Here is a 22,191-nt window from a genome sequence, read left to right as displayed (position 1 = left end):
CGGTGTCCCGGGTTTCCTCTGCGGCTGGCTTCACCACGCTCGTATGCTAAAGCATGGCTGGATTCGCTGATGAAAAACAAGTGTGCTGGAAATATTGTATAAAGTAACATTGGTAATTTATTTGATTTTCTGATCAAGAAAAGGTAGCACGAGCAGCTTAAATTTGAGAAAACCCCTCTGTGATGCTCCTCCTCATGGCATCATGCAGCGCCATAAAATATGACTAATAATTGAATCCATGAGCCTCATGTGTTGTGATTGGCCAGGATTGAGTACGAATAGAATCGCTCCAGAATTTTTAGCTGCTTGAATTTTTTATTTTTTTTTTAACTATCTTAATTTTTTTAACCTGAATTTTCAACAGCCTGATTTTATTTTTATTTTATAGTGAATTTTTATTGCCTGTTTTTTAGTTTTTTAGTTTTTTAGTGTTTTTTTTTTTTTTTTTTTTTTTTTTTTTTAAACTAGTTTTCAAGACCTAAATTTCAGATATTCAAATATCTTAAGATTCACACTGAAAATTTTCAGCCTCATCACGTTTCTTGAAGCATTACAAATTGAGGTTTAGGTTCTGCTAACTCAGATTTCATCCCATAGTGTTGTTCTTCTGTTCCACATTCCAGGACGCGTGGCCATGTATTTCACATCGTAGTTCTTGTTCATAACCTCAGCACCATCGTGAGACCAACCCATACGAAACTTCTTTCTCTGATGTTTGATTTGTGGGATGGTTCCTATGTAACGCCCAAATGTGTTTGATGGCTAAGTTGCCAAACAGGAAGTGAAGGCATATTCTGGCAATGGAGTGACCAAAAAATAGATTTTAAATAGAGTGCCCAGATTTTAAAAACATACACACACTGTTTTTACAAGTCAGTATACTTAGCATACTACTACATTCAGCAGCAAACAGGAGCTGGAAGATCCCCCCAAGTGTTTAAGGTGTGGTGTATGGGAGCAGTTTGGCTTCCTGGGAGGTTATAATGCGACAGCCTGTGAGTGGTGTTTCATTACAGCGTGCTGAATCGTTACCCGCTGCTCAGAGTCTGATTGGATCACACAAACACTGTGTTATTAATGAGTTTTGATCATTGTACTTTATAATGCTGAATGTTGTAATCAATTGAAAAGACACACATTCAGACAGTGCTTATTTTTGTTGTGTCGAAAATGTATCGAGGCACCAAGGTTTCGTCATGGAATTAGAATTTTTTTTTGTTTCATTACACCCATACTAAATTTCTTTTTTTGTCAGGTTATTCAAAGTTTTTACAGCCTTGTACACTGCCATGTATACAGAGCGTAAAAGCCTGTTATGATGTGCATTGCGGACAGTTCTGATTACAAATTGATTTGAAGAGTACGTCAGTTTCGCTTGTAGCGTGTACAGTGCTGTGAAAATGCCCCATCTTCTGATTTCCTCTATTTTTGCACATTTGTCACACTAAATAGTTTCAGATCCTCATACAAAATGTAATATAAGACCATGAGGAGAACATGAGGAAACAAACACAGTTGTTAAAAGATCATTTCATTTATTGAAGGAACAAGGTTATGCAACATCCATATTGTCCATGTGAGAAAATTATTGCCTAAACTTAATAACAGGTTGTGCCACCTTTAGCAGCAACAACTGCAACCAAATGCTCCCGATAACTAGAGAGCAGTCTTTCACATCGCTGTGGAGATAAAAACTGTCCTTTGCAGAATCGCTCTAATTCAGCCACATTGGAGGGCTTTCGAGCATGAACTGCCCATTTAAGGTTCTGCAACAGCATCTCAGTGGGGTTCAGAACATTGTCTAGGCCACCCCAGAACCTTCATTTAGTTTCTTTTGAGCCTTTCAGAGGTGGACTCACTGTTGGGCTTCAGATCCTTGTTTTGCTGCATAACCCAATTGTGCTTCAAATCACGGACTGAAGTTCTATGAAGAGCTTAGGTAACATTAGACCAGTATATATTTACTCTTGGTTAATTTATGCAGATTGGGGACGTACATTACAGAGAACTGAGGTATTGCTACGAATAACTCGATGCATGATTTTTTTGGGAGGAACACATGATAATTGAAGTACCTACGCAGACACTCATTAGCAGTGGGGTAACAGCACATTGCCCCAAGTCATGATTAGTCAGCACCATGCAGATGCAGCTTGCAATTTGCATTCCAGCTCAACACTTGTGCATGCAGTTTTGTGCCTCTAGCAATCCCATATTTTTCCTTTTGAAAATGAATGGCTGCAAAATATTGGAATTTGCTTTCAGTGTGCATATACCCTCAAAGCCATAGTTAGTTAAAGCATGGCTTTTTTTTTTTTCTTTTTCAGAAGCTTGGAATTAAAAGTTTCCTCAAGTTTGTAGTGAGCCGCAGCAGTGATTGGAAGGGCCTTTGAGCCTTTTATTTGTCTTTGGACGCACTGTTCAAGTTGTTCTGCTTCTAAAGTCCATGTCTACCACTGATGGGTTGTTTGGACAAGAGGAAAGAAAAGCCTTATTCATGCAAAGTCTGAATCTTGTCTTGCCTTTTTGCTTTTCAGTGACTAGAATGAGGGTGTAAAAAATGTTGGAAAAGGAATTTTTACAAAGAATGTTATTTCATTCTAAAATTTTATTTTAAGACCAAACTTTTATTTCAGAGATTTGCATGAGTGTAAGCTGTTTTGTTCTTTGGTACTGTACTGTACTGTTCCTCTTCTTCTTTTTATTTATCACTATAGATGGGTTATGGACAGCAAGGCCCAGGAGCTTATGGCCAGAGCCAAGGAGGCTACTACGGTCAGCAGAACCCTCTTACTCCCCACGGAGGCCTTCAGCAGGGCTCATACCCTCAGCAGCATTCCAGTGGCCCCGGCTCCCAGCATCCATACTCCCAACCTCCGTCAGGTCCTCCTCTGTCCCAGGGTGGGGCTCCTTACTCCCAGCAACCCCAGGGCCAGTCTTCATACCCCCAGCCTCCACTTTCCCAGGCTGGCCAGACACCTTATCCCCAATCCCAGGCTCTTTCTCAGTCCCAGGGTACACCTCAGTCAGCTCAGGGCCCTCAGCAGCAGCCCGGATTCCCCCAAGCACCGCCTGGTTCCGGGCAGCCTGCTCCTCCTCCTACTCCTACTCAGCAGCAGCAACAAGGTGCAACGCAGCAGCAGCCCAGTGTAGGGCCTCCTCAGCAATCCCAGCAGCCCATGGGTCATGGTCCTTCTCCACAGGGGCACCAGCCCTCACCCTATTCACAAACCCCACCAACACAGCCGCAGCAGCAGACGCCCTTCCAGCGCTTCCCACCTCCACAGCAGGTAAGGAGTTCTTTTCTCTCCTCTGTGTCAGTCACAGGAACGTCAGGTTTCCACCGGATGGTGTGGCTCAGTAAATTACCTATAATCCTTCACATTGGCACTCCAAGGACAGCCATGCTGTACTTAAGTACCTGAGCAGAATTTAGTTACCCGCTTGGTGTCGTGTGAGCCGAACCGAGCCGATACGAGTGCAGATAAAGACTAGTGCAGACCATCGACTGATCAAAGGCTGTCACTGGCTGGAAATGTTTCTCTTCAGGCACAAAATCTACAGTAGATTAGTGTCTGTAAAAGTTTCTCTTTTTTAATTCCTTTTTTCTGCTGGATTTAAGAGGCCAGCAATTGAAATTAAGCAGCAGTTTAATGTTATTTACTTCAATTCAGTTCAGTTCTATTTTATTTGTATAGCACATTTAACAGTGTACATTGACACAAGGCAGCTTTACAGAAATATATAATTCTGGATATAAATTTTAAATTTATAAATTGACCCATAATGCTCAAGCCAGATATGATCTAGATATAGATATGTAGCTGGATCTTAATTTCCATGTAAAGTCTGCCATCTTCTATGTAGGGCAAATTCCAAATGGCTTGCACTCTACATAGGACATAACATTATAGAGCTGAACCCCCTACCTAGTGCACTTATGAATAGTGCAGAAAGACATTTGAGATTCAGCCCCAGAAGCTGCAGAAACGCTTGTGTGTGGGTTTCCCCCCCTCATCAGCATAATCTAGTAAGTTTTGCACTTTATTTTCACTAAAGATTGAAGTAATGGCACGCTTAGCGCACACACACACACACACGCACACACACGCAACTTTAATTATATAAGCACAATTAAAAACAAGAAGTGTTGACCAATGTGCTGTACAAAGATAAAATAATATATATAACAAACATGAACTTGAAATATCCAACATGCTTCAGCTAACAACACACACACACACACACACACACACACACACACACACACACACACACATACACATACACATACACATACACACAGGGCCAGGATAAGGATGGACCTATATTTGGATTGGTTGCTGAGCTGAGGTGAAAGGTGGAACTAGGGGACTTTTCTTCACTACCAGTGACCTTTTTTCTGAAGTGTGTGTAAACTACAGCTGTAATATCTCCTCAGCAGATAGTGATGATGATGATCTGTTATTTTATGAACTTTCATGGCAGGTTTGCATGAGGACACACGTTTCCTCAGTAGCAGAAGTTTGGGACGTAAAGTTTAGAAGTCTGAAAACTGAGCAGTCATCCCAAAACTGGACCGAGCACATCACAAACCAAAGTGCATGATATTCAGTTCTGTGTTCCCTCCTTCCACTTGTATTCATCCCCCTCTCTTTTTCTTCTTTCCTGTAAGGAGCTGTCCCAAGACTCATTCAGTTCCCATGCTTCCGGTCCTACCTCGAACCAGCCCCTGGCCTCCAGTAAGAGTGGTACCGAGGACAGCATGCAGGGCCGTCCTTCAAGTCTGCCGGTGAGTTCCTACATGTCTGTCTTACTTTGAGCATCAGGTTGCAGTTAATAAACACATGCAATGAAATGCTCGCTATGGATAACGTTTAATTTTACCAAATCATCGTCTTGAATATCTCTCATTTTTAATTGCCAACAAATTCTCCTTGCTGCTGTCTCGGAGTTCAGTGTTCTTAACACGTCCCTGTCCACTTTCTCTCATCGTTTCCTCTTGGCAGAATCCTCAACGCCGTCTTCAGGAACGGTCAGTTCCTCTGTTAGCTCAAGCGAAGTTTGTTAGATGAACCATCAGAGGAACGAGGGAATGAGTTAGCATAGGTGTAGACTTGAGCAGCAGGTCTGCTCATACATCACTGCAATCTGACACAGTTTCTTTTCAGTGAAACAGGTTCTCGCAGTGGGGTATGTAAGCGTAGCTCGGGGGTCTGTGATTTTCATGCCTTAGGCATTATGTTTTTGGCGTGTCTGTCTGTGCGTCTGCCCGAGATTAACGTCAGCGTGATATCTCAAGAGCGAGTGGTTGAATGTTTATAGGATTTATAAGGAATTGTCGTCGTAACCAGCAGATGAATTGATTAGATTTTGGAATTTATCCAAACAGGGTCAAGGTCACAGCAAGGTCAAATGTCTGAAAGTTTTTCTACAATAGCTTCCTTCCTGTTTGTCGTAACAAGTTAACAGTGGTGCGCATTTCTGATTTGCAGTATATATGTGCAGTACACTGAACCTGGCAACCCTGCACACTGAACTTTTTAACGTGACTCTAACGCACTGCCTTACTGTATTTCTGTACAAACAAAAAAAATGCTGTGCACTATGTCCCTGCTTTAGATTAGATTCTGATATCATGTCAAGTGAAATTTTCTGATCTTTCTGGATTGTGACAAGTCCAAGAGCTGAAGTAAATCTGATTATTTTTGTTGTTGCATTAGATAGAAAGCTTTCCAGGGCGTCTGGTTCAGGAGTTGAATAGTTACGTTCTGCAAATTGCCGTTTGTTATAATTTATGAAAAATGACTTCCTTTTCCTTTTTTTTTTTTTTTTTTTTTTTTTTTTTTTTTTTTTTTAACCATTCAGAGTAAGTGTGTGTGTGTGTGTGTGTGTAGATCACTAAAGAGTGCTTCTATGTTGCCTCTTCCTCTCCTTGTTCAGCAAGTGGCCACTAAAGTGATAAACGTGTTACTCACTTCCGAGTTGTGAGGGGAAGTCATCAAGGGCATGTTAAAGACTTGTCAAATGGGCTGCGCGCGTGTGTGTGTGTGTGTGTGTGTGTGTGTGTGTGTGTGTGTGTGTGTGTGTGTGTGTGTGTGGAGAGAGAGAGAGTTGGCTAGAGACTGCATATCTCTGCCTGTGAGGAAATTTCATGCCACTGAAAGTGAAGTTTTTTTCCCTGAATGTTGGAACTGGACCAGGTTTAAGTGTGAAATGGAAATGACACTGATGGCGTGTCCTGCTCTGTGATTGGATGAACGGTGCAGTTTGGATGAAATGATTTGCATTGTAGTATCCTGAATGTGTGTAGGTGTATGTGTTCGCTTGCTTTTTATTGGTTGACAAATTACAGATAACTCCGTCAGATGTGATCACATCTGGAGAGGCAGAAGACAGCAGGAGGGAAAGACGAAGCATGAAAGAGAGTCAGTGTATCATCTGTGCCAGTGAGGGATGCACTCAGGATGTGATTCCCTCTCCTTTTATTTACTTCTTGTATTTATTTATTTATATATTTATCTTGGGCAGAGGCAGTACTGGGTTATTTTTTCCGCTAGGAATCCTTTGGGCTGGAGGCCTTAAACTTAACCCTCAACACTTCACCACCAAAATGCTCTGTTCATCCTGCTTAAACACACAACACACTCCTGACTGAACTGAGCCCCACATGCTCCAAAAGCCACATCAGCACCACCAGTGCACCTGTTCATCTGTTCCATGCCACCACACCGCCGTGTTTATGACTGAAAGATACTGGACTTACTGATCAGCATCAATATGCTGTGCTGTGGGATGCGACAATAGCCATTGGAAAAGAAAGATATTTAATTCTATTCTGTTCCAGAAGGCCCTGATCACCAATGGAGATGGTTAGCAGAAGTCAAGGGAGAAAACTGCATAGCAGTGAAACTCTGTTCTCTGCAATGAGCACTTATTACTGGGATTCTTGGCTGATAACTTCAGCTATGTGACAAATTATAAATGATCCCAGCATCTGTGTGTGACATATATGTTGAGCTAGTGAGATAACGGGAGAATTACATGAACAGTAATGAAGTAAACTGTAAATGTGGTAATCGTTCAGTCGTATCAACTTGCATACAACTCCTGTCTAAACAAATATCCCTGAAAATACAACTGCTAACGTAGGCATCATCCCGCAGGTAGGTCTCGCTAACGCTAGTTATTTAGGTCTCTACCCAGGCTACACAGTTGACTGGCTAGTAACATCATCAGACATTTCTTTCTATTTATAAAGCTTGATAAGGCTGTTTACTTAACACAACCAGAGCCGACAGGTTTTTTAATCTTTCAAGTGCCACAGCTTTGTTTCACCAGCGATGACGTTCCGCTAGACTTCTGACTCTCGCCGCTGCGCAGAGATGCACTGTGGATTAAATGTATGTAAATGTCTGCAAATGTTAGATTTGGCAATGACGGTTTTAACCGGACACTGACCCTTTTTTTCCCTGAGCCGTGGGTGCTGAGTAATCATTTATGTCTACTTCACTAAACTGAGTCACTCAGTGTTTGCAGTGTGGATTAACTGTAGACTGTCAATAACCTGAGTTGTACTGGAACTCTTCAGGGCAGACGTCTAGTAGAATCGTTATCAGCTGAGCATCGTATAGCAACGAACATGTAGACGGTTTAACATTAAAACCCTTACGTCATGATGCAATGTATTTTACAGTCACATGGCTTGCTCCAGAAAAACGAAAAGAAAGAAACGTAGACGCAGAAAATGGAGCTTTCAAAGCTGAGTGGACGGACCAATATACGTTCATTCTTCACAAAAGTGGAGCTCCAGCTGGGGAAAAAAGGAAACTGGAATGGATTTATTAATGATGATCAGTGATGGTGGTTTTTTTTTTCTTTTTTCAAAGGTAAAGAAGTGAAGAAGAAAAAAAAAATGTAAACTAAAAAGGAGAGGGAACTTCTGTTTACAATTTTTATTTTAGTATTCAGACCTCCTTGGATTTTAATTCAGTGCCTCTGATCTAGTGAATTCAGAATACTCACCGGCCACTTTAATAGGAACACCTGCTTATTCATGTGATTATCTAATCAGCCAATCACGTGGCAGCAGCACAGTGCATAAAATCATGCAGATGCAGGTCAAGAGCTTCAGTTCAGGTTCACATCAGACATCTGACTGGGGAACGTGTGATCTCAGTGACTTTGACTGTGGCATGGTTGTTGGTGCCAGACAGGCTAGTTTGAGTTTTTCAGAAACCGCTGATCTCCTGGGATTTTTTTCCAGGCTTTAACTGTCCAGTTTCGGTGAGTCTGTTCCCACTGCAGCCTCAGGTTCTTGTTCTTAGCTGACAGGAGTGGAGCCTGATGTGGTCTTCTGCTGTTGTAGCTCATCCACCTGAAGTTTTGACGTTGTGCTTTCTGGGATGCTTTTGTCGTCACGATGGTTGTAAAGAGTGCTTACTTGCGTTACCTTAACCTTCCTGTCAGCTCAAACCATTCTCCTCTGACCCTCTCTCATCAGCAAGGCGTTTCCGCCCGCAGAACTGCTGCTCACTGGATGTGTTTCTGAAATACGCAAATCAGCCTTTCTGGCACCAACAACCATGTCACGGTCACAGAGATCACATCACATTTTTTTCCCCGTTCAGATGTTTGATCTGAAGCTCTTGACCTGTATCTGCAGGATTTTATGCATTGTTCTGCTGCCACTTGATTGGCTGATCGGATAACTGCATGCATAAGCAGGTGTACAGGTGTTCCTAATAAAGTGGCTGGAGAGTGTATGTTATTTTAGCACTCATTTTTCACCTTAAAGCTTCCGATCTAAAAGAGGGGAAATGGAGTTCCTGCTATTTGTCTGTCAGAAGCCTCCAAAGGGATGCACTAGTCCTGTTTCTATACAGTGTTTTGCGCTCTGTCTCACCAGGACATTGAAGATGTGGAAATGCTTCTTGACTTTTTTTTTTTTTCCTGTGTTTTATATTGAGGTCATGTTTAACACAGGGGGAAAAACCCCTGGGAGTTTTAGTTAAACTTTTTCTGTTCTAGCAAGCTGCTGTTCTTTTTGCAAGAATATTAAAAAGCATGAGAGAGTTTTCCCCCAGAAGTAGAAAGGTGGAGTGCAAATCAAACTGTTCTGCCTTTAACAAACTCGGTGAATGGTTACGTCAAGTCAGAGGCAGTGGTGGAATCCAGCCAGCTTTTGTATTTCACTAGTTCTCAGCAATGTGATCACCTCAGCTAACATGAGGGCTGCGACTCCAGTGCCGGAGGGTTAAGTCACATGCTTTATTCTTTTCCCTGCGTGGTCAGGCCCTTCACCTGAAAGTATTGAAGAATCGTGCTAGAACACAAACACTAAACTGCACCGTTTCATGTACCTCCAAGTCTACGTGTGTTCATCTGTGATCCACATCAGACAAATGTAAAGAAATAATAAATCCTGTGAGTACTGAGCATTCAGGAACCTGAAACTAAAAACCCCTGGCAGACTGAAGAGTAAAATGCTGGTGCACTGAAACGGGCTCAACTCGTTCAGCTTGTTCCCTCATTGTTTTTGCTTTGCTTGGCAATGTGCAAGTGTTCGACTGCACCACCTGCTTTTTAAAACAGATCCGACTACAGTGGTAGTGTTTCCTGGAGTCTCCATTGTTTCAAGAATTGTTGTTAAATTGATTAATTCCATGTTAAAAGAAATGCTAGGCATTCTTTCATGATTGAGAGTGAGCTGCGGGGTCCAAGCACATATTGCCACAATTGGCCAGTTCTTGCCATGTTACACAGAACAAGAAAGTGACCATAAATAAATAGTTATAAAGATTTGTGACTGTCATCATTAAAAATCCTCTTAAAGGTTAGCACAAAGATGCAGCACACCACATTTCAGCTCGATCAGACTTTTAAATCTTAATATTTTTTTGATTGATATGGAGGTTCACACTGAGTAATTTGACACCAACTTTGTGAGCGTAGGATAAACTCCTGCAACTAGTGCACTAAGGTTTTGCATATTATGCAAATTAACCTAATTTATGGAGGTGTTGGGTGGGTGGGGCTAAATGTTCCATAAGTGAGATTTTTGTGGTTTAAGCCAAAGAATCAGGAGGAAAAAAAGAAATTTGTTTGATACTTTATTGTATTTTTTAATTTAAATAAAACATTCTATTTAAAAATACAATTAAATATAATTATTGTTAAAGATTTTTACTATTTTAATACATTTAATGATTAAGTACAGAACTGTAACAAAAAACATCAGCTGTTTCCAGTCAGTTTGTAATTTAAAAAAAAAAAAACTTTAAACGTTATTACGGTCTCCCCAGTATCTCAGAAAAGCACATCGTGACGTAATTTATCATGATATCGGTATTATATTTTCATATTGGCAGCTGTACACCATATTTCACAAGAGACATGCTTGTATTAAAGTGCAAAAACATGAACAGCACCGCCTTTTGGCCAATTTGAGTCAACTTCAGTAGAGGGTTCTAACTGGCGAAATCTGATTGGCTGATGACGGTCATGTTTTTTAAGTACTTAGGTCATCATCAAAAATCGGCTGTTTTTTTGGTGTTTCGATATGTAAAGGTCTTGGCTACGCATCACGTTTTAGTCCAGAATCAGAATAATAATAATAAGAAAAAGCCTGACAATTCCACTTCATGCTTGCATCACTCTTCTTCTTCTCGTGTTATACCACAGCATGGTTGAATGCTTGAATTTGATTGGTCAGATTGCTACTTGATGTTTTTGTTTGTAGACATTTATTTAACATGGAAGGAGTTTTGGTTGTAAGTGCTTCGTGAAGTGAAGAAAGTCTTCAGGACAGATGAGTTTCTCTGTAAAATGACGGACTGTGTTTTTGAGTGTGTGTGAGGGAGTGTGTGTGAGAGGCTGGTGAGGGAGCAACAGTTTATCGCTGTTACGTAAACGAGGAACTAACTTGTCTCTCGGATGTTCCACAACATTAAATCCAACTGTAAACTTAAAATTTGCGACGTGTTGTTTGTTACTGTGGTAAACATCTAATTGTCATCAAAATGCTGTGGTATAAGCGGAATAACACACTCTAGGCCATGTGGTTATACTAAAATAATCTACTTCGGGAGTTGGGGGTGGGCTGAGGTTAGCGTTACACCTCCTGGCGTTAACAGAGCTGCGTGATCTGTCTGCGTTATTCCTTACATACAGCACCATAAACACACAAGAAGTCACACTTTAGAATAGAAATAAGGACATCAGAAATGCTTATTTATGCCGATTTATGGACTGATGCTGCCATCTTGTGGTATAATATAATATTGCATGTTGTATGTGTTAAAATGTAACACACATCCGTTTTACTCGAAAACTGTTTATGTTGCTGGACTTCCTGAAGTCATATACATAAGAACTGGCATGACACATTAGCATGATATTTTCAACAGGTGTTTAAACATTTGTATGAATTGAGAAAAGAGTACTTTTTAAAAAATAGGATACTTTAAAAAAAAATAATAAATATGTGTATATATATATATATATATATATATATATATATATATATATATATATATATATATATATATATATATATATATATATATTTTATCTTCCAATTGGACCCTGACAACATTAGCCTTTCTGGCTTTTTTCACATAGCTCAGTAGTGTTATTAAAACTGTAGTCCGTTAATGTCATATAAATAAGACTGCAAAAGCCATTTTTCATTCATGTTGCCATCTTGTGGTATAATATGATATCATAATATGCACATATTGTTTATTACAGAAAAAATAGCAGTGAAATTTGCTTGACGTTGGACTTTTATGTTGCTGGCCCACATGGAAGCACGTTGTCCACTGAGTATTTTAATGCCAACTTTCTGAAAATAGGCCAAAAATTCTAGGAATAGTTTTGCATATTATCTTAATTGTTTTACATCTGAGTGGGAGGGGCTTAAATGATTAAAAAGGAATTTTTTATGGCTTAAGTTAATGAATTGGACCAGAAATGAATGTTCACTGCACAACTTATTTTAAAAGGGATATGCGTGTTTTTATGAGCACAGAAAAACCGAGACATCAGTAAAGGTATACAGTAAAGCACATGGTTAACTTCACTGAGCAGCTCTTGCTAAAACGGCTCCCTACAGTTTTGCTCAGTGTGAATAACGTGGCAGATTGACGTGAAACCAGTGCTGTCACTCTTTCTAACCCCTGGGTCATACCAGGATGTGTAACGTAAGCGTCATGTCAAGCCTTCGCACTGAACACGTCTCGGCTGCACGTGTGTGTGAGCTGCGGACATCAGGAAGAGCAACAGCGCACTTTGACTTCAGTCACTTTCAGCTAATCTAGCATTCATTTATGAAGAGCTGAATTTATATATTTTTTTTGTTTGAGATTAATTGTTTAACGTTAATGAACAGAATAAGTCGAGATGGAGAGCCACTGGAGCTGCACCACCCTCTCAGCCTTTTATTAACTACTTACACTCACCTGTTGCTCAGTACTTCACTAGTGCTGTTTATAAAGTCCTTCTGTTTGTAACTCACATTGTTATACAGGATGATTTAATAAAATACATGAACACAATGAGAAAATAATCTGCAGAGTTAATTATTTTGCCGCCCTGTCGTGAAACGGACGCTGATACAACGGACTGGATGTAAAGAGCCACAGAAGCGGAAGAGCTTCTGATCATTTGTCCAGCCAGCTGTAATTACAAAACCCTAAACATCACCTTAAAACATGTGGTTTTATTTATTTATGTGTTTAAAAAAGAGCCGTGTGTGAATTTTTTTGTCATTTCAGTGTGTTTCTATGGAGTTTACACTTCAGTCACACGTGTGAGTGGTGGAAAAAAACAAGCAGCGATGCTGGGCGGGAAACGAGCTGGAGAAAAGGGAACTGAATGAGAAAATGTGTTGAATTTCTCTCTGTGGTTTAGACAGAATTTGTGTTAAACAGCACATTGTGGTATAATTCCTGGTTTCTCAGTCCTGCTCTTCTCACCACTGATTCCAGCACACTTTCTTCAATTCGTCAGTTATAATACAAACATGAACTGAACTGAATTGAGTGTGTTGTGTTGAAACGGTGTTGAATCTTGAGTCTGGTTCCTCTGAAGGTTTCTCCCTCATGTCGTTTTTCCTCGCCGCTGTCTCCTGGGTTGTTCATTATGAATCTGAATCTACATTCGGGTTTCTGTAACGCTGCTTCGTGTCTGTCTGTTGAAAATGCTGTACAAATAAAAGTGGAACTGAATTGAATTAAAGGTAGAGAGAGGTTGATGGTGGGAGAAAGTGGACGGAAGGCCTGAGGAAGTGAGAGAAGCCAGGCCAGGTTTGATCTGAATCATTATTACACACGTGGAAGGACCAGCTACGTCATGACATCATTTAATACCAAACGCACCAGCAATGCCAGGCTTCTACCATCTTCCTTTTCTTATTTGCTCTTTGTCTTCTTTCACTATTTTCTCTCTTTTCTCTTGATATCTTTGTGTAAAGTGGCTTTGCCTGTGTAGCAGCTCACTGCTGTTCTCTGCCTTGTGTTTTGAGCCTGATGTTATTGCTGTATTCAGAGTCTGGGGCGTGTTTCCTGTTGCTATTCTGGGGCCTGTGCTTCCTGTCCATGTGCCTGCTTTATTCAGATTCAGGGGCTCATTTCTCTCTCTCTCTCTCTCTCTCTCTCTCTCTCACACTCTCTCTCTCACTCTCTCTCACTCACTTGCTTTCACCAACTGATGTGTTGTTTTGGTTTACCTTTTGCCTGCACTTGCTCTTTTCTTTTTTCTGTGTATCATATTAATTAGAGGAACTGAAAAAGAATTTCTGTTTTTTTCTGTTTGTCCCTTTCTCTTTTGCTCACACCCACTCTGTCTTCTCTGCCCCTCCTCTCTCTCTCTCTCTCTCTCTCTCTGATCTGACTGCGCCACACCAAGGCTGTGCCGTAACTGCAGACTTGTCTCTCTTTTTCCAGTCCATTTTTCAGGTTTCTCCCATATATTCTGAATCTTCACGGTATTTATTTAAAATGAGAAATATTTAGTAAATTGCAAACACATTTATAAATCGAGGAAGGTGAACTGGTGGAGCATGAGATTATTTGATTTGATAGTTTTCAGCTTGAACAGAAGTAAACTGCATCCTCGTCTTGGCAGTTCAGTGGTGTGTGTTGGTGTGTTTCCGCTGGACCATGTGACTCGTTTTGATTAATAACCCATAATCCTCCACCTGCTATTTCCATCTCCACGGGAACCATGGTGTACTGAAGTATGTGTGTGGAAATGAGTAACCCTTGTTGGTACCGTGTGAGTGGAACTGGGATGTTCGAGTGGAGAAGAGACTAGTGCAGGGCATCAGCTGATCGAACACGGAATTATTCTCATTGACGTCACTGGCTGAAGTAATTTCTCCTCAGAGGCAGAATCTTCAGTAGTAGTTTAGTGTACATAATGTAATGGAGCTGAACACCCTATGTAGTGCACTTCGGAGTGGTGTAGAAGGGCATTTGAGATTCAGCCCTGTACACTGCTTGTGTGGTTTTTGTGAGGTTTTTTTTGTTTAACGTCACGTGGTAAGGATTGCACTCACGATTAAAGGATTGGAACACGTCACAGTGTTTGGAAGTGTGGGCCGCCATTGAGACTTTTTTATTTTCACTGAAAGTATTGTCATATACTTTCATATGTGCTGATTTTAAATGTAACTCACTGTCTCGTGTTTATTTCACTCAGAGAGTAAAGTGCCATTTTAGCTTCCAGTCATATCCTCCTGGTTAATCCTGTATCTTCTGTTCTCCTTTCTGGACCAGCTGGCTGCTTGAGCCAGGCATCTGTGCTGTATGGTGCACTTCCCTGTACTATTGTCACCAAAACAAAAGGAGACACACACACACACACACACACACACACACACACACACACACGTGGAGCAAACCTCCCCTAGATACAAAGCCAGTTTGTTTTTGTTTTATTCATTATACTATCACCATAGCCCAGGAGATTGAAAGCACATCTCTTAGTTAGTCCACTCAAGAATTATTGGCACCCTCCAAGAGATTGGGCAAAGATAATTGTAATAAACATTACATTACTACAATAATTCAAATTCTCCACTCGATTTGAAAACTATTTTTGCTCTAATGCAAAATATTCTCAAGTGAATTTTCTCAAACGTGATCAGTTATTAGTATTACTGAAGAATATTTCAAATAAAAAAAATATGACGTCCTTTAAAAGAATTTAATTCAGCAGCAGCTCGTAACCATAGATTGTGAAGTTGCCGGCTGACATTAATAACAGTGCAGCTTTAAACAAACTGAAGTTGAACACCATCAAGCCTGACGATCTAGTGAGTTTTTAGAGTAACGCTGTAAAAGGCGGTTGAGAGTCACACAGTGACCTCCAGTTATCCAGTGTAGTCTAGCAGCCCGTTTTAAACGTTTTCAGACGTTTTAGACGTATCTTCAAGTGTGTTAGAGGTCATATCATTAACCAGGGTTGACAGATTTCAGCAAAATTTCCAGCCCAACCACATCTCAAAAACCACACGAAATACCTGAAACTAGCCTGAAAATTTGAGGATTAGAAAATGGAGATATTTCTTCTACTTTCTCAGCATTTCTGTGTAAAAAAGAAAAAAAAAGTATTTAACAGGTATTTCTGATGTACGGACATTACCCATTTCATAATCCCACTTTTCCTCTCCCAATCTTTGCAATATATCTTAGAATAGAAATGGTTCTGTACATCATAGACACACTGTCAGCACTTACACTTTGAAATGTATTATGTTTCATTCAGTTTACTCGATAATTACAAGATCTTGGTGGCTGCAGTTTTGTTTTTTTATTAACTAGCCCAATCTGGCAATCCTGTCCTTTTCTGTCCTATCTGCTCTCTTCCTCCCCAGAAAATGATCACAGCGCGAGCGTGGAGCAGGAAAAATCCTGCCCCTGTGGATGTCTGCTAGCATTTGTTGCAGTTCCAATTTTTGACCACTAGGTGTAATGATGACTCTATCGATGCTGACATGGAAACACGAGCAAATCAACCAAAACTCAGCTTATATCTGTCAAATAACGCTTTTATATCATCAGTGACACCAAATAGGTAATTAATATTTAATGTAATAGACGAGGCTTCGCTGAATTTGTAAATCTGACACAAGAAGTTTCTGACACAAGAACCTCTGCAGGAATTCATCTCTTACTGTCTCTGGAACTCCGGTTGAAAACCCGTGGAGTGTGTAACGTTTCAAACCGTATTAGACGTTACAGTGGGCGGCTTCGTGCTGTCTTGTAGAAGAGGCGTAGGGTGTAGAAGTATTCGTTGTGGGTCTCCGATAATTTTGAAATCATTTTAAGAAAAACAGGACCACTTAAGAAAAAAAATCCCTATATTAAATGAAGGGTGTCAATAATTTTTTACCCCTTTGTATGTATGTATGCAACCCACAGGCTGTGGGATGAAGTAAGAAGCTAAGTTCTTATGGAGCTTGGAAGCTGAATTTTAATGCTAGGATTATATACACATCACATTACATCATTTTGGTGGTGTATTGAATGAATTTACATTTTTACATTTAAACATATGATTCAAAATTACAGGTTACAGTTTTGAGATTTTCAAAAATCAGAACACTAAGTAGAATTCTCAAAAATACAAATTATGTAGTTAAGCCGAAGTGCAGCATCCGAGATTGCCAGGGAAAAGCAAACGCTTTCAGTGTGATCAGACTCTGCGTTTAGCCGATCTCGGTCATCTGTCACGCTCACGTCCGTGAAGCGACATGAAGACACGTGGAGTCGTAACAGAGCGTATGAACCATAATGGGGCAGTTTTTATGTTAAACTGAAATGGCCAGTTTCGTACTAAGCAGCTAATTTTGTTTAATCGATCCTTTTGCTAGCGCACTCATGTTAGCGTAACGTGTTGGTTACACTGGCGTTATACTAAGCATTGTGTGTTTAACATCACTGCAGTAAACAATCTGAAACCTGCTAAAGACAGAACTTACCTAAAACCCAAAGAAAACATTCACACAAATGTCCTTTTATTGAACATAGCACAGAAAAACAAAAGAAATGTATTTAATGGGATGTATATAATTCAAATATGCAAAATTCATATTCAAATACTTTTGTCAGCTTCTCAGTTTACAGTTTATTTTCATCTTCTCTTTTTTTAATGCAGATGTAATCCTTCCTTCATTATTTTCTGAAACTGCACGCAGTCACAGGCTTGTAGTGACGCTCGAATCTAATTAACATCCACTTCCCTACCTGACGTAATAACAGGCTTATTATTAACTCGACTGTGTTCAGTCACAGGAGTGTGTGCAGCCATGCTGTGTGTGTGTGTGTGTGTGTGTGTGTGCGCGTGTGTGTGTGCGCGCGCTCGGTGTGCAGTTTGTACAGCTGTAGTACCGAAGCTATGGTGAATTGCAGTAATGGCTGCTGTTTGAGACAGGGGCCTCTCCCTCTTTCACCACCTCCGTCTCCGTCTCCCTCTCCTCCACATGCACACTCGCTCTGTGGCATGGCAGCGCCCCCTCATGGCTGCGTTCTGCTATGGGTGCGGAGCTTCTAGCTTCACCTCTGTATGTGATGTGCTCATTTATTATTTGCTGTATTTTTGTTGTTCCTGGGAGAACTGTGTGGTTTTCTCCCACTCTGACGTCACAGCGGGACATTGCTCGCTCAGGTTTCGGGGATGACGGCCCTGAAAACAGCAGCACAAAGCAAGCTAACTCAATAAGCCAGGCTTACTTTAACAAACCCGGCTAATTTCCACCAATTTTAGTTCCACAAAAGAAGCTAATCTTAAGCCCTGCTCAGTTACTATGGCAACGTATACTTTTGGACAAACCTGCTCTGTGTCTGGTTAGTTCTGAGCTAAGCTTGATGACTTCTGTTGGCCAAGCCTTGTGCCTGTCCCCCATCGGGTGGAGGAACATTCTCAGGAACAGTTTGTCCTGCTGTAGCGCACTCAACGCGTTGACGTCATATTACCTGATTTCATGTTTTATAATCTTATATACAATTTGAGTCACAGAGCTATTTTGCAAAATTTATAACTCTACTGCTGTATGTAAGCTGTATAGTCTATTTATATATATTAATATAATAAATAATACTTATAATACAGAGTGTCCAAACCAATTCATGTCAGGATCCAGTGGGAATACGTTGAGCAAAATCCACAAAAACACGGTACAGGGGCTGAGAAAATGCATAAGGGTGACCATGTAGAGCATGTGTTTTAAATAATAAATGCAAAATGAACTGTATGTAGTTTTACTTTCATTACTTCCTAATTACTGTGGGTGGAGATGAAGCAAGGCCTAGATCCCACTGGCACCACTGTCAGGCGTTAGCCAAGTAGCATTCTTGCTAATGTTGGGGAACTGTGAACATGTTAACGTTTAAATAGACCAGATGTGAGTGTGGATATCTGAGAACAGGAAACAGACCACAGAAGGGGATCAGCAACCAGAGTCAGTGAGCTGAGGTCATTCAGAGTCTGTGACTGCATGCTGAACCTGCTTCATAAACACACACACACACACACACACGGCACTGTAGATACCTTTCTCTTTCACCTCATTATTTTGCATTGGCAGCAATGACCAGAATTAACCGTGTTCCACTACTGTGGTATTGTTACCGTGTATTTAATATTCAGGTCTCTGTATAATATTCAGTTCTTCAGTAATTTCCCGCTCATAACATCACTTTATTGTTCTAGAGGAAAACAGCATTAATAAAAGTGATCCTGTTTTGAACACATTATAAGGCTCCAGACGGCTCTAATCATTTGCTTTTTGTGAGATTTCTAGTAAGTTTCCCAGTAAAGCAGTTATATTTGCAGACATAAGGAAATTTTGAGAAATATTTCTTCCGAAGCTTTGAGTATACCGAAACCCATCCGAAAAAAAGAACTGCTAAACTTCAGAGAAAAAAAAAAATCTTTCAGTTCAGAGTTCAGCTTTTTCACACACAAATCACTTCCATTGCAAATGGATTCTAAATATGAAATGTATAAATATAATGAAATCAATATAAAAAGTCAAGTCTCTATATAAACATTTCCAGTTCCAGTCTTCGCGTTTGATCCAGCATCAGATATCCAGCGTGGTTTCTCTGATATCAGATCCACCATTTTTTTGCTGGTAAAAATGTTCCCTCTAGTAAATGTTACGGTCAGAGTAGTAAAATACGTGAAACACTAGTGTAGAAATGTCACAGGTTAATGAGATGATTTAGTCTGTGTGTAGGTTACTGACTGATTACAGCTTAAATAGAGAGAGAGATAGAGAAAAAGAGATGACATGATCCATTTGAACCTTAAAATTCTGAAGTTTTCATGTTCAAAATGTTCTAATTCTAGGATTTTTTAATTGTAATTTAAACTGGTTATGATTTGATTAGAAGTAATTGTTTCAGCTCTGTCAGTTATTACACCTGGGTTTTTTTTTTTTAAAAAAAAGGTGTGTGCGCATTCCTGGTCTGGTTCGTATGATGTCTGTGTAAAGTCGATGTGTCTGTAAGTGCTTTGACAGGGGGTTCGCTGGCTCTGATGAGTGCTCAGTATTGCTGAATGGAATGTGCAGGGCAGGAGAGTTTGCCAGCCTCATCTTGTGCAGTCAGCAGTTTGACCTGCTACCGCTGCTGAAATGAAAAGCCGCAGCACAGCGGGGCGGGGGACGAGTATGTGTACATCAGGGGTGTCAAACATATGGCACGGGGCTGGGCCCGGCCCGATGAAGGTTCTAATCCGGCCCACTGAATGACGTTAGAATCTGTGTTTTAAAACCGTCTTGTGGACCGTAATTAAAAAGATTTGAAAAAAGAGCTAGTCTTTGTTAGTCCACTTAGGGCCAAAATAGCGCAATAACCCGAGGGTCATAACTGTCAAAATGTGCTGATGATAGTATCAAGGTGAGTTCACACTAGCGAGCGACCATGCGTCAGGTGACTATCCGTTTCTATGTATGCGCACGACACGGAGCCGTGATTTCGGTGATAGCAGTAAGCAACAAACTTTGTGCAAATTAGGTATGACATGGTAAAGCAACAAATCCAAACCAGTGTCCGATTGATTCCTCAGGCCACGTGTGGTGCCACGGTTTTTCATTCCCCCCTTCAGAACTGATAGGGCAGGGCTTGTAGGCGGAGTCAGTTAATATCAGGGAGCTCAAAACTCTTGCACAGTATTTTTTTTTTTTTTTAGTTAATGAACTGCGGTCTGTTAATGCGATTTGTAGATAAATGCTGGTACATGAACACATTTAAGAGGAGTTGTTGATGTGTTACTGGTCACTAAACTGCTGTTTCCTTTGCACGGTTGTTTTTGCTCGCTCAGTCACATTCTGTAAGCGGGTAAGGAGTTGACACTGGGTGAGACAGAGGTGAACTAATGCAGGTGGGAATACATGGGAATGGGTGGTTATTAAGTTGTGGTCGAGTTTCCTCTGTAAAACTAGCCTAGTCTGAATTAGCGCCCTCCTCCTGTCTCTCCTCCTGGGGTTTATCAGTCAGGTCAGGGTTTCTCAAAAATAGTAGTGGGAACCATTTCAAGTGCAAAACCACAGACTTCTGGGCCGCTGCCAGTCTGAAGGAAGTGTGAGATTTCTATGGAAATACTTGGCCGGTGACCAGTATGTGTGGGTGTGTGTTTGAATCTCCTTTTTTCCTCTTCCTTATCCCTACTGATGGATATTCTCATAAACTTGTGAAGACACTTTAGTGTGTAAACACAGGTGTTCCCATTCCTTCACACACTCAGCTCTTTAAAATCTTCTGACTTTGCACAATCTTGATTTTAAACTCAGTTTTTCTTAATGAATAAGCAAGACCATAGCTGAACAATAAGTCCTGTCAGACTAGCTTATTTTCTGCTTTGTATATATTCACATTCTGCTGGTTAATATATTCTCTGAGAACAGTTATACAGACATGAATTAACTTTATAATTTGGATTCATCCTAATAGTCACATTCTGCTTTCCTGCTGTCCCTCTCTGTTTCAGGACCTGGGCTCTATCGATGACCTGCCCACAGGCACGGAGGGAGCGCTGAGTCCGGGGGTCAGCACATCTGGTGTCTCCAGCAGTCAGGGCGAGCAGAGCAACCCAGCTCAGTCGCCTTTCTCCCCACACACCTCGCCTCACATGCCGGGCATCCGTGGGCCTTCGCCATCGCCCGTGGGCTCGCCCGCCAGTGCCACGCCTTCTCGCACTGGACCCCTTTCACCTGCTGGTGGGCACCTGACTACTCTCAAATTATAGAGAGAAATGAAAGAATTTCAAATACATGTGTTTGTTCTAAACGAGGCAGAATATGATTCAAGTATCTAGTTATTAAACACAAGTGCAGCATTATTACCTGTTTCTATGTATAAAATCCTGGGACTGTATGCACATATGGGTTCCTGTAGTGAGTGGGAGCACATAAAGTGCACATATAGACAGGTGACGTATTAAAAAACGAGTGGTTCTGTAATTCTGTGCGAGACACTTTGCTGGCCTGGTTTCGTCCTCTTAGGGGACGATCAGCTCAATCCTGTGATGAAACTGAATAAAGCAGTCTCTTCCAGGATGCTGACGGAATGGTGTTAGTGTTAGTTTGCATCGTTAGTTGTTGTAGGAGCAGTGAAGTAAGGAAACGTCAGGAGAAGGAGTCTCATTTACACTCTCAAAACTTTCGGGCCCCATGGAATTGAATGTCACACTTTGACAACTATAACATCAACCATTTCAAATATCTGCTGGTTTCCCTGGTGTAAACGTTCAGGTTGGACTTGGACTAGTTGATGTTGCTGTGGTAACACACGCTTTACTGTTTTCTGTGTTTATGTTGGTTTGTTGGTAAAGTTTGGACAGACAACATCTATATCACAAATAATATTAATGATAAAATGTTGACTGTTTATCAGTGCAGCGGCGCCTTGCTGGCTTTACCTTTTCTAAAATAACTCTGGATTCACCATGACCCTGGCCATGATAAATGACTGTGACAAGGCAACACAGAGCAAAGTCTGATTTATTATTATTTTTTTTAATCAACTAAGATTTAATTGAATAGTCTGTGGGATAGCTAGGTTTAAAAAAAAAAAAAAAAAAAACACTGGCAAGGAGCTGTTTGTGATGAAAGAGTCAAATCCTCTGGCGCACTGAGCTGAAATTTCAATCTGCCTATGCTTGTTAAAATTCTTTACAGTA

General features: G+C 40.7%; 1 protein-coding gene across 1 annotated transcript in view; it reads left to right on the top strand.

Moving 5' to 3' along the window:
* arid1ab (AT rich interactive domain 1Ab (SWI-like)) overlaps positions 1–22,191 on the top strand; it is a 68,611-nt gene that overhangs the window by 22,358 nt on the left and 24,062 nt on the right. The window contains exons 3-5 of the mRNA XM_034301478.2: positions 2,718–3,290; positions 4,676–4,792; positions 21,001–21,229. Coding sequence (XP_034157369.2) covers positions 2,718–3,290; positions 4,676–4,792; positions 21,001–21,229 — 919 coding nt within the window. The remainder of the gene's footprint in view (positions 1–2,717; positions 3,291–4,675; positions 4,793–21,000; positions 21,230–22,191) is intronic.

This window comes from Pangasianodon hypophthalmus, chromosome 29, assembly GCF_027358585.1.
Source record: "Pangasianodon hypophthalmus isolate fPanHyp1 chromosome 29, fPanHyp1.pri, whole genome shotgun sequence".
In the NCBI taxonomy this organism is placed as follows: domain Eukaryota; kingdom Metazoa; phylum Chordata; class Actinopteri; order Siluriformes; family Pangasiidae; genus Pangasianodon; species Pangasianodon hypophthalmus.
The sequence above is the reverse complement of the archived record's forward strand: the minus strand, read 5'-3'. Positions and strand labels throughout refer to the sequence as shown.